The sequence below is a fragment of the Leptodactylus fuscus genome, chromosome 3 (genome assembly GCF_031893055.1).
Source record: "Leptodactylus fuscus isolate aLepFus1 chromosome 3, aLepFus1.hap2, whole genome shotgun sequence".
NCBI classification, from domain to species: domain Eukaryota; kingdom Metazoa; phylum Chordata; class Amphibia; order Anura; family Leptodactylidae; genus Leptodactylus; species Leptodactylus fuscus.
This window is the reverse complement of record NC_134267.1, coordinates 76,641,110-76,653,953: the sequence shown is the minus strand read 5'-3', so window position 1 is coordinate 76,653,953 and position 12,844 is coordinate 76,641,110. Positions and strand designations below refer to the sequence as shown.

At 39.8% G+C, this 12,844-nt stretch overlaps 1 protein-coding gene across 1 annotated transcript in view; it reads right to left on the bottom strand.

Moving 5' to 3' along the window:
* Nucleotides 1-12,844, bottom strand: part of NUP133 (nucleoporin 133) — a 96,126-nt gene that overhangs the window by 63,188 nt on the left and 20,094 nt on the right. Inside the window, exons 7-10 of the mRNA XM_075267767.1 lie at nt 11,966-12,118; nt 8,114-8,184; nt 1,301-1,448; nt 752-899 (exon numbers count right to left, since the gene is read on the bottom strand). Coding sequence (XP_075123868.1) covers nt 752-899; nt 1,301-1,448; nt 8,114-8,184; nt 11,966-12,118 — 520 coding nt within the window. The remainder of the gene's footprint in view (nt 1-751; nt 900-1,300; nt 1,449-8,113; nt 8,185-11,965; nt 12,119-12,844) is intronic.

Here is a 12,844-nt window from a genome sequence, read left to right as displayed (position 1 = left end):
GTACGGAAACTTAAACTGCTGCACTGATGTAGTTTAAACTAAGGCTGGGTTCACACCAGAGCTTGAGAACTACTTCTGTAGGTCCCCGAGAGGACCCGAAGAACAAAAAGCTGAACGCTAGTGTGAACCTAGCATAAACTTTTTGGTTTTGGTTTTAACCAACCTCAATAGAAGGTAAATACAGAATTACTGTACAACAACCCATTAACTTTTATGAGAGAATTTTAAATTCAAACTTGTTTGAGAAGGAGGGAAGCTGTGCCTATCACCTACTAAGAATGGTGTAATACTGCGAGATTTGCTTTATAATACAAGTGTTGCCTTTCCATCATAATTCAGACCTTTGCTGCATCAGAAATCCAACAAGAGGCACACATGCAGGTCCAGAGTCAATGTCCAGTGAGACCAATTTGTACTTGTGTTTTTCGTGTGTCTGGTAGTAATTGTGAGGATATTACCCATGTTCAGTTAGTTGCTCGGATGAGCAGGAATTTGTTATTTGTGCCTCAAGTAGGTAAGGCTGTATATTGTGTTGCTCATTTGTGCTTGAAGTGAAGGTTTACTTATTTTCTGGGTTTTTTTTTGTTAAAATATCACATATATATATATACATATATATATATATATCACATATATATACATAAATAGATTTATACATAAATAAATAAATATATATGTATATACACACACACATACACTTTAAGCAGAACACATTTCAAATTAATAAAGCAGGAAACAATTGCTAAACTACCTTGAGCTTCAAATGAGATTTTCTCCTGTGGCACAGTGACTCTCTTTGTACCTGTAGAACAGGCAAACACCATATCCTTGGTATAAATGCAAGCGGCTTGGCTACTAAAGTTTGGGATTACAAGTTGAGCAGCCAGCATATCTTCAGACTGCAGAGGGAAAGAAACAAACAAACCAAAACCTCAATGTAAATCAACATAAAAGGTTATGTACATGCACATCAAATTCCAATATTCATCCATTGATTTTTAGAAATATACAAATTCAAAATGCAAGTGTATTGGGGATGGGTCCTATCTGCCACATTTACATACTGACAGCCATTACTGCTCTGGGTCTCCTCTGGATTTCCCTCCTAATATCACCTCAGCCTCTGTCTGTATCATGATTGTCCATAGTCAAATCAGGCTGCATGCCTGGTGCACTTGCAAATCCATAAAAAATCAACAGAGGAATATTGGATTTTGCATTGTTTGACAAAAAAAGAAAAAAGTTCACCTATTTCACTAAAATACACTACAGACCTTTTCCTGTAATTCATGAAACTCACCTGAAACAGAGGATTGAGCTGAGTGACTTCAACATTAATTTCATCTGAAAAGTTGTAGCCTTCATCCTTTACAGTTATAACAGTGTAATAGCTCATACAAGGAGTATCACCAGAATGCCAGGCAGCAGCCAAGATGACTAAACCTTCGCTGATTTAGAAAAAGTAAAGAAATAATTAAAATGGGCAGAAAACTAACATTCTACCTCTGATAGATCTTTATGTATATACTGATACAATCATCTTTACAATTATTGATGCCACATTGGTGCTTATAACACATCAGTACTTCTTATGGCTAGAAGTCTCCCTCACATTCACAACAATACTGGACTTCACTCCAACAACGAATCAAAAATTAGGAGACGGAGGATATGGTCACAGTGTAAATTTGAAGAAGAATTTGCATTGGTCTTCACTCCCTCAAGATCCTGTCCAAAAACCATCTCCCTGAGCTAAGATTTTGTATAGCATTGGATAAAGATACATGGCCAAGGTGCTCCACATGGAAGATGCCAATTTAATGCATATGATGAGGGAGTGCACTGTTGTAGGAGATTTTTTGAGAAAGGTCCTACAATTTATTAAGAAGGTGTTAGATGTAACTAAGGGCTCGTTCACATCAGCGTTGTGAACTCCGTTCTGCAGGTTTCCGTTTCCTGCCTAAAACAGAGGCAGGAGACGGAAACCTGCAGGGCTCTCTCTCACCCATTCATTTGAATGGGTGAGAGAGATGTCCGGCCGTGAGCGGCGGTGAGCGTTTTATGCTCACCGCCGCGAAACCGGGTTTTATAATCCGGACACAGAGTCGGACATGCAGTACTCTGTGTCCGGATAAAAAAATCCGGTTTCGCGGCGGAGAGCATAAAACGCTCACCGCCGGACCCGGTCTGAGCTTTCCGACTTCTGGCATGAAGAAGACGGAAAGCTCAGAACGGACAGGTGAACGCAGGTGTGAACCTAGCGTAAGGCCTCCTAGTACAGATGAAATGATCTGGGTGTGCAGAGAATATGGTATCAGATTGTGGCTTGATAGATGTGTGCGCAATCACCCAAAAAACAGGAACTGATAGCTAAATTAAATAACATCATTAGATTAGAATGGGGAATGTATGTTAAAGAGGACATTTCATGTCCACAGAGATGTGCAGTATTCCATACTAACAATACACTTTCCCGGTATGCGCCTCAGTGCTGCAGAGATCGGTGAAGTTAGTTTCCGCTTGGGGACATTATATCGTGTGGTGGGACCACTATGGTACATTTTACCGTGTCGGTGGGCCTCTATGGGACATATCATTGTGTGGATGGGCTGCTACAGAACATTATTCTGTATGATGGTGTATTTTTGCACAAAGAAACGCAGGCAGTTTTCCAATAAAAATGCATACATTTGCGTGCAAAAACGCATATGTGAACACAGTTTTATATCAAAGTGAAAGCATCAGTGGCCTAGGACTGAATCCAGAAACATAGCATACCACCACCTTAAGGGTGCTGCCCCACAGTGCTTCTGGACACATACATTTACCACTAACTGAGATCTGCATATGTACTTTCATTGCTTCTAATGGGAAAGTACAGGTCGCCCAGAGATATAGCAGTCAACACTAAGTATCTGGAAGCATCTTACTGCAGCACTTCGTTTTAGTTACGGTTTGTGGAATATGACTTTAGTATAGGGGTCGTCAGCCTTACAATTATTGCCCGGCACTCCAAGAACTTCATCTTTAAATTTATATATACTGTGTATTATATATATATATATATATATATATATATATATATATATATATATATATATATTGGCACGCTGTACAAAAAAGGTTGCCTACACCTGCCCTAGTACCGTATATATATTTTGCATTTCCTATGGGAAAAGGAGGGGAAAGTATGCAGAGGCCCAAATCGATTATTATTATGTGTTTTTCTGTGCATAACTCATTTACTATAAACTATTTTTTATCTTTTCTTGTACATTTCTTCTTTCATAAGGAATTTATTACCATGCAATCCCTTTATGTAAAAATAATGTGTCTTGGTATTTTTAAGCTTGTTTAGAGAAAGAAAAAAAAAAAAAAGCGATATTAAAAGTTTTTTCTAATGACTCAGATACCAGTCACCCGCAGCATAGGGATGGTTAAAATTCTTGGATCTACTTTGTCCCTTTTAATTCTCAGAGGGGAATCTCCAACTGGATAGACCCTTTTGTGCATAAGTGTACTGGCTGTGGCTGTATCCTGCAGGTCTTGATACAACAACCACCTTCTACTGTGGAACGAATTCTAGAGAAGTTGACCAGTCTTTTTCAGATAGATTGAGTGGGTGCATACATTAGTAAGGAGGGCAGGACAACACTTTTTCGACATCTGGGAGAGCTTTATTCAGGAGCTACCAGATGGAATACAATCCAAAAAGCGATTATCCTGAGGACTCCTGTGATCAACAGGGGTTCATACCTTCTAAGTTGATGGCCATAAATATCAGATACTTGTTTTTTATGCTGCCATTTTATCTTCAGATGCCACCAAAGCATTTGATAGTACTGAGTGGGGAATATTTGTTGTCAGTGTTACAAAAAGTTAGGGGATGGACTTTGGTCTTTGAAGACGGTGCAAATGCTATATAAGGCCCCAGTGGTCAGAGTAAGGGCAAATGAGGAGTTATCGAAGTTTAGCCTGGTGAGGGGAAACTGGCAGGAGTGCCCTTTCTCAATGCAGCTGTTTGCATTGGCGATTCAGCCTCTTGCTTGTTTAGTTCAAAAGGATGAGGATATACTAGGATTGGGTAACTAGATATGGGTAACTAGACGAAAAAGTAGCCTTAAAGGCAGCCAATTTACTGCTTTTCGGAATAACGCTACCTAGGGTGGTTCTCTGGTTTCACTATAAAATGGACAAAATCAGCGATTCTGATGCATCAGGTGGGGTGCAGCAGTTAGGATCTGCTCAAGGGATGCCGGTGGTGAAAGAGTTTAAATACTTGGGAATTGGGGTGGGAACGTGGCTAACACTCGTACTGTGCGGAAGCATGTGAGCTCATTCTTCATTTATCCTGTGCCTTCAGTGCCTTGGTGGAGTCTGGACACCTTTCCTGTCACTGTACCTCCCTGAAGAAAGTTCTTCGGCTGCTCAGACCACCCGGTTCTTCTGTGCCCCCGCCAGGACCTTGAGTGCATGCAACCAAGGTGGGCATCTTGCCCACATGGCTTTACAAATACCACTCCGGGATTTATCTTCCTGACACCTGCCTCTCTACTCTGGTCGCACTATATTGATCGTCTCTGGGAGATTGCACACTGGATGAAAGTTTTGAGCTGGCCATCTGATAACACTGTTAGAGTTAAGTCCTCCATCTTTGTATTTTGGCAGCCATCTTGTACTCTTTCACATATAAACTGATTTTTTCTGCTTAAGTCAAGGAGGCCCTTTGTTAGACTTTAAGGAATGTGATAATGAACGTTAATGATAGGTTGCTAATCCTTATCTCTCAAGGGCCTCATTTTGAGAACATGCAGCTGACTTTGTATATCTCTTACCTCCTTTACATGATGTATGGACACATAACCAACAAAAGTATTAATCTTATATCTGGGCACTCTGTCATATTTTATGGTATATGAAGGTCACTTAGAGTGTATAGACACAGGGTCTATGGAACGTGTCATCTCTTTTGCCATGATATATACATATAGACAGTCTGGGATGTTAGCTCACACATAAGTATTTTGAATCCTTCTTTGTTTCATGGGAAAGTCCATCCCAGTGTGGAAAGCTATAATGAGATGCAGATCATATCAGGCCTCAGCCAATAGCCATGTGCCAGGCTTGTCTTATATCTCTATAACCAATCATGTTGTATACTAATTAGAATAGCCAAGCCAGCTCTTTGTCTGTAATGTATTTAAACTACCTTTTTCTTATAATAAAGTCAGAACTCTTTTGATACACTACCATCTTGTGTCTTTAATCAGTTCTCCAGGCTAAAAGAAAGATGGCTGCAGTCCATCTAGGCCTGTTAATTATCTAATTTGGAACTCTGCAACATACTCTTATGAGGACCCTTTAACCCCTTAAGGACCAGGCCATTTTTTGGTTTCGCATTTTCGTTTTTCCCTCCTCACATTTCAAGAGCCATAACTTTTTCATTTTTCAGTTCACAGAGTCACATGATGGCTTATTGTTTGCGGGACAAATTGTACTTTGTAATGGCATCATTCAATATGCTGTGCAATGTACTGGGAAGCTGGAAAAAAATTCAGAATGAGGTGCAATTGGAGAAAAAATGCATTTGCGCCATTTTCTTATGGGTTTAATTTTTACAGCGTTCACTGTTTGGTACAAATGACATGTTACCTGTGTTCTACGTGTCAGTACGAACGCGGTGATACCAAATTTATATAGTATTTGAAATGTTTTGATACTTTTAAAAAAATGATAAACTTTGCAAAATAGAAAAAAAATTTTGTGTCATCATGTTCTAACGCCTGTAACTTTTTCATATTTCCATGTATGGAGCTGGTTGTGGTGTCTTTTTATGCGGGACAAGATGACGTTTCTATTGATACCATTTGGGGAAAGATCTGATGGTTTGATCACTTTTTATTAAATTTTTTATAGGAGGCAAAATGTTGAAAAAAACGCTTTTTGGCTGTTTTTATTTTTTTTGCCGCTACGCCGTTCGCAGTACGGGATAAATGTTTTAATATTCTAATAGTTCGGGCATTTTGGAGCGCGGGGATACCTAATATGTTTATGTTTAATGTTCTTTAATTACTTTTATAGCTAATCTAGGGAAAGGGGGGTGATTTGAACTTTTATATTTTTTTATTTTTTTAATACTTTTAAAAACTTTTTTTTTTCTTCTGTTACATTTATGATCAGACCCCTTAGGTACCTTGAAACCTAGGGGGTCTGATCGCTCACACTATTCACTGCAATACTACAGTACTGCAGTGAATAGCAGAATCCCAGCACTTCTATTAGACGATGCCTCTGGCATCGTCTAATAGATCTCGGGCAGAGACAAGCCTGGAAGCCTTCAATAGGCTTCCAGCTGTCATAGCAACCGATCACCGCCCTCATGTGACGTTCAGGAGGGCGGCGATCGGGGAAACATGGCGGCGCCCATGCCGCCTGCGCTGTTTACACGCTGCGGTCGCGTTTGACCGCAGTGTGTAAAGGGTTAACAGCAGCGATCGGCTCGGGCACCGACCGCTGCTGTTATTGGCAGGTCCTGGCTGTATTATACAGCCGGCATCTGCCGTGTATGGAGCGAGCTCAGCGTGTGAGCTCGCTCTATACATCCCCATGCGACCCATGACGTACAGTTACGTCAAGGGTCGCTAAGGGGTTAATGTCCCCAACACCACCTACAGGCTTCTCCACTTTACACTGTGGACGTTAGCTACTGCTGGCTCTCTGTTAACATCTGGTCGCAACACATTGACCATTTCAGATATCGTGCAGTCGTTGGTAGTTTCTGTGCTGACCTCTCTGACACCTATTGGCTGAACTTATTTTACACTGTGGACATTGGCTTACGCTAGCCCTCTGGTGATAACTACTGTAGCATTATAGGGACTACATCTACAGAATGCAAAGAGAAAGGAATTTCTGTGCTGACCCTATGATAACGCCTAGGGGTTGTACTGCTGTGCACGTCTATGGAGGCCTATACTGTGGGCGACAATTAGCCATTTAACACTCTCATTGCGCCCTCTGGCAGCATCCTCTACACAGATCTGTCTAACCTCAGAGACTTGTGTGGCAGACGCCAATTTAGTACCACAAGTGAGGTGGCCTTTCCATCATGAACCGACAACAGAACGGATTGAATTCTGAACACCTTAGGGGTCTAGCCAGGGAGCAGTTGCAAGGCAGTCTACCAGCCACTGATCTGATACCTCACCCTACTCATGCCACGTCAGGTCACTAAGCAATTGCTTGCAGCTATCCAGGCTAGAACCTCATCCCTCACAGTTTTATCTTTTCATTTTAAAAAATTGTTAATTTTTCAAAATTTTCAAGAAATTTCCTTTTTTTTTCCCCCTAAAAAATAAATGCCAAAAATATTGATCGAAGTTCACCCCTAACGTGAAGTATAATGTGCCATGAAAAACAAACTCAAGATTGCATAGTCGCCTGTCCCCGGTGCTCCAGGGTCCTCACAGTGTGGTCTGATCCTTTGGCTCAGTTGTCTTCTTGCAAAGGAATTCCTTGCCTGGGTCCTTTCTTCAGGCCGCTGATAGGCCTCAGCGATCACATGTGGCAGGACTTCCACCGGAAGACAACAACGGAGCTGAAGGACCAAACTGTGCTGGGAGGCACCGGAGTAGGTCTCTTTTTTTTTTTTTTCTCTTGGTTCACCTTTCAAAGCCTCATTACAAAAAATAAAATTTTAGACTGGACAATCCTTTAAGGCAAGGGCCCCATGTAATATAAACATCTCAGTTTTGTACCTGCATTCTGTATAATTCCATACACACACTGCAGAAAAATATCCGCATCAGACATGTTGCGATTTCAAAAAAAGTTTTTTGTAAATCGCAGCATGACAACTATACCAATGGAAATGCTGGCATTTTCTGTATAGGTATAATTGAAGCAGAAAGTCTGTATAAGAAAACTATGGACTTTCTGTGAAAAGCATTTCAGGGAAAAACCGCAATGCATTTCCTCCGTGGTTTTTCCCACAGCGCTTTTTGCTTATGGTTCACTGCATGGGGTCTTAGGCCATAAGGTGTTTTTTTTTTTTTTTTTTAAGTCTTCAAAAGGTTAAGGTATTAGGAAAAAAATAAAGTTAACTTAACCTCACCTGTTCTGATTTAAAGCCAAATATGTAATGTTGATTTTTTCTTTTATTTCTTCATAGTTACTATCAGAACCCTGTAAAAATAAATAAGATTTAAAGAGTCTTTATTGAGCACGGTTTACAGCATATAAAAACTTTCCAAACAACTTTAGATTTTTTTTTTGGGCAGCATTCTTAAGAAACATTGTAATATATTTATTAACTAATATCATCAGATTTTGTCTCCCCTCTGTGCTGGAATCCACTTCTGTCCATTTTGCAATCTTTGCCTTGTTTTTCCTATTGCAGTTTGTGCGAGTGAGTAGGAGGGGGGGGGGGGGTGTTTCAATTTAAACAGTAAAGCTACATTCACATGACAGTGAAAACTGGAAGTGTTCATTTTTTAACGAACATCACACATTGGACACGTGAAATTGGACAACCCCTTTAACTTTTAAATCTGCCAGAGATAGCCCAGTTCTTCTGCTCTGGCGACTTCTCCTGGGTCTCTTAAGGAGTTCTGCTGACTGGCCTCAGGAAGAAACCATTGATGTCGCAGGCAGTAACATCGCATGCCATTCGCTGATTGGCCTCAGTAGTCATATGGCCAAATCAGTGGAACTCCAGAAGAGATCCATTCAGCAGAAGGACAGTAATGCGCCAGGTGGACAACGGAGAATCTGGGACAGGGTAGTATGATTTTTTATCAATGCCCCCGGCTAATTTAAAAGTTAAGAGGGTTGACCATTTTCGCTTGGACAACCCTTTTAATTTCAGTTTTGGTGGCACATAAAAGAGAAGAAGCTTTGTATTTTTTTTTATAGGACTCCAGGATTCCAGTCAGGATTGGAAGCAGCTAGAGCTGCAAATATATATGCCAATCACAGAGGTGTTTTTAACCAATGATCTCTTTGGAAATAATACAAAAAGCACTGGAATTTGTTAAAAACACAGCTGGATTGGCATATTTAAATTCAGCTGCTCCCAATCCAGACACAAATGCTGCCAAAAAAATCAAAAAGTTCAAAAGTTTAGTTATGGTTTAACAACACTTACTGACTGTTGGTTATAAAGGACATTATAAAGGACTCATTGCATCCTTCAATAGGTGTTGCCCCATTGATTCTGGAATTCTAACTATGCCGGAATCAGTGGAGTGGTGCTTATTGAAAGATGCAAAGCACTGGAGTTGGAATAGGTGGTGAACGATACTCCTTAAATGCAGCAAATAAGATTAGTATATTAGCATGTTCTGGTATTTTTAATAACTACAATGACCTTTATTGGCACGGAGAGTACAGGCCCACGGCTTATCCTCTCTGTCCTCTGCCCATTGAGTCACTTAAAGTTGAATTGCTTTAGGATTGGAAACACTGCCTTTTTGAAAAATTGCTGAACTATCAATAGTGCCAGCTGGTAACGGTGCTAGCACAAAGTGACACTAGCTGGGTATACCTTACTAACTCATATACAAACATTATAACCCAGTACAGCTCCCTAGGAATAGTCACACAACTTTCCCAAACTGCTGAATGACAAATATGTGCAATTAAGCTTTGATAATTCCCTCCTTTCCTATTCCCCTTCAATATTACACATATATACTTTTCAGGGGCTTTGGAAAGTTAAGTAACAACCAATGGATAGGTATTCTGAATGCCAAACCTCATTATTGCCCTGAAATTACATGTATATGTATTAAATAGTACAGCATACCCTGCTTGCCAACCATACCAAACCTTGTTAGATTTGCCTCTCTAGGTTCTAAAAACCAGGGAAGCATAGAATATGAATCTGTGAAAGGGAATACTGAATATCACATTTATCTAAATAAATCCCTCTCTTTCCTACATAATTGTGCCATATCATATCAGATTTTTATATCAGCTTATCAGATGTGCTTTTCGGGTCCTGTCCTGGGAAAGCTGGATAGCATACCAGGTAAGGCTGCTGAATGAGATATCTGCCTGAATAAATCAGACAGTTTTACTTTTCAGGAATCTGAGAAAACTGGGTGATTTGCACAAAGTAGATCAAAAGGACAAATCTGTAATCTTCCCCTTTCCCCGATATAATTCCTGCCCTGGAGATTATTTATCTTATTTTTAAATGGACCTCTGTTACAGTTTTATAATGAACGATGTCTAAGCCCCTCCCAAACTTCCTGGGAAGTCATGCTCATGCTTCTAGCCTTTCTCCAGCCAGTGGCGCTATAGGAAGGTGGCAGAAAACAATCCTACAGACAGACAAGAAGATATAGTTTTTGTATGTCTTCAGGGTTTAGTGTCCCTTTAAAAACAAATATATTTGCTAATATAGTTAAACCACTTACGTGTGGACCTGTAATTATTATTTATTTTTTAATCTTAATAATTTTTACCAATTTTCAGTTATCAAGCTAATCTGGTATTCAGTACTGGGCCAATTTCTGGTCCAGGACCAGACAAATTTTAGGTTTTTTTTGTATGTGCGGTTTTGAGGGCTCGAAGATTTTTACCATATGTGGTGTTCAACTAATTTCGGTGGGCTTTTTTCGGTGATACATAGGGCTTTATTTTTAAGTTGTTTTTATTTTTGCATGTGTTATTTATTTTATGTCCAGAAAAATATAAACAAAATTGTTCGAAAATCATGTCTGTTTTTCCCTTCTTTTTTTTTTTTAAATTTAATAACACAAAGAACTACTAAAAAAACTTTATAAGAGTTTTTCTTTCATGTTATGGCAATCTTTATTTTGTGTGGTGTCGTCGGGGGTGGGGCTATAACCTTTAAAAGCGTTTTATTGACATATTTTATTTATTTATTTTTTTAACTTTTCTATTAACTTTTTTAAATTTTGTCCCCATAAGATCATAATAGACCTTTAGGGCCATCTGATCACATTTTTTTGTGGGGGAGGCTGATTTCCCCCTGTAACTGGGCCTTGTACATTTTGCCCCAGTTGCAGGCGGAATACAGCCTCCTGCACATTAGTATAGGACTAACCGAGCTGATCTGCGTCCTCTAGGACCCAGCAGCTCTTACAAAGATGCTGATCCCAGTGGATCACGCGTCTGCCAGGTCAGAGGGGAGCTGTAACATGGCGGCGCCCAAAGCATTGTACACAGTGTTCATTGAGTGCTGTATACATAGCAATCAGAAAGGCAGGGGAGATTATAAACCTTCCCTGCCTTCTCTCTGTGAGCTCCAGCTGAAGTTACAGCTGTCTCTCCGTTTCAGCAGCTGCACGATTTCATGAAGCTGCTGAGTTGTGCTTGGACGTACCGGTATGTCCTTGCCGAACTAAACAACCACCTTCTGGATGTATATAGTCTATGGACAGTTCAGAAGTGGTTAAAGGAGTGTTGGGGCAAAGAAAGTAATTTTATTGTAAGAAAACTTCTGACAAGTCAAACACTCATTAGGGGCAGTCCTTGTGCTCTGACAGTCACCAATAACTAGAAGAAAGGGGCTGCCATGATCTGCACAGTATTGCAATACTGTCCATTGTACACCTGAAGAAGAAACCAGCTTCCGGTTTCGAAACACGTTGTGTGTGAGGCTTTAATAAATGAATGCAACAAGAACTACGGTTGGTAAGCGCGGATCCTTTTATCCATTTGATACTTCTGTAGAAGTTGGTTGGATAGGTCCTTTTCTGTATAGTACCCTCACAGCATTTTATCCTTTAGTACCACTCTCAGGAGGTGATGGAGGGTCAAATATCGGAATGACTGGCTAAGGCCAATTTTTACTTCTGTTCTTGTAACAAAAATTAAATGGACATTTTAGGTCTGGAAACCATTGACAGGAACATCTCATTTCTCTCACATGTCTGATATATTTAACACTCTGACCTGTAAATATACAATTAATGGAAAAAAACTATATTCTTACCCATATGGCATCTGAGATATCATCTTTCAGCACACGGCTTACATCCCAACTTAGAACATGAAATTCAGAGGCATCATTCATTTCCCATTTATTAATGTTGTTATTGGTAAGACTGTAAAAGCAATCTCCCTTATCCCATAGTACACCGAGAAGCTGCAAAAAAAAAAAAAAAAAAAAAAAAATATATATAAAGCTTATAATGGCACCTTGGAAGCCAGGAGATTTATAGGCTTCAAAAGATTTTTGCTACTCATAACCTTGAATTTCATACATAATGTTATGATTTTGATATCATTTTCAGCTCCAAACCATTCCTTGCTATCCCTAATTGGTAAAACAAAGTAGTCTGCAATTCTGGCTCTGACATTTGGAAACTTGAGGTTGTCTGGTTTTACGACAATTGAGTCTGCCAGCTAGGTACGGTAAAGTAAGAAGCGGAGCACTCATACTTTTTATTTCTGCTGTTCTCTACTGGTGTGCTGCTCAGGTCAGTGATGGACAGCACATGGCCACTGAGAGACATTACTGCTAAAGAGCCCTCAACACCCAATGGAGGAGCAGCAGAGATTCATCTCTAGAGCAGTAAGGAATTCCAAAGGAATGTAGAGTTACCTGCCTGTGGGCTCATTTTTCATAAAAACCAGACAACCCCTTAAAACTGTCCATTAATCTAAGTGTACAAAAATAGTAAGCAAATAAGGTGTTACATGAACCGATGGATCAGATCCAAACAGCTTTTTATTTATAACAAGTTAAATAGAAGCACAATTCTTAGCACTTACTTTTACAGGTTTGTTTAAAAGGGGTATTTCCATCTCAAGGATCTAAACCGCAGTCTTATGTAAATACAAGAGTTTTCCTGAATACATTGCTGCTTCC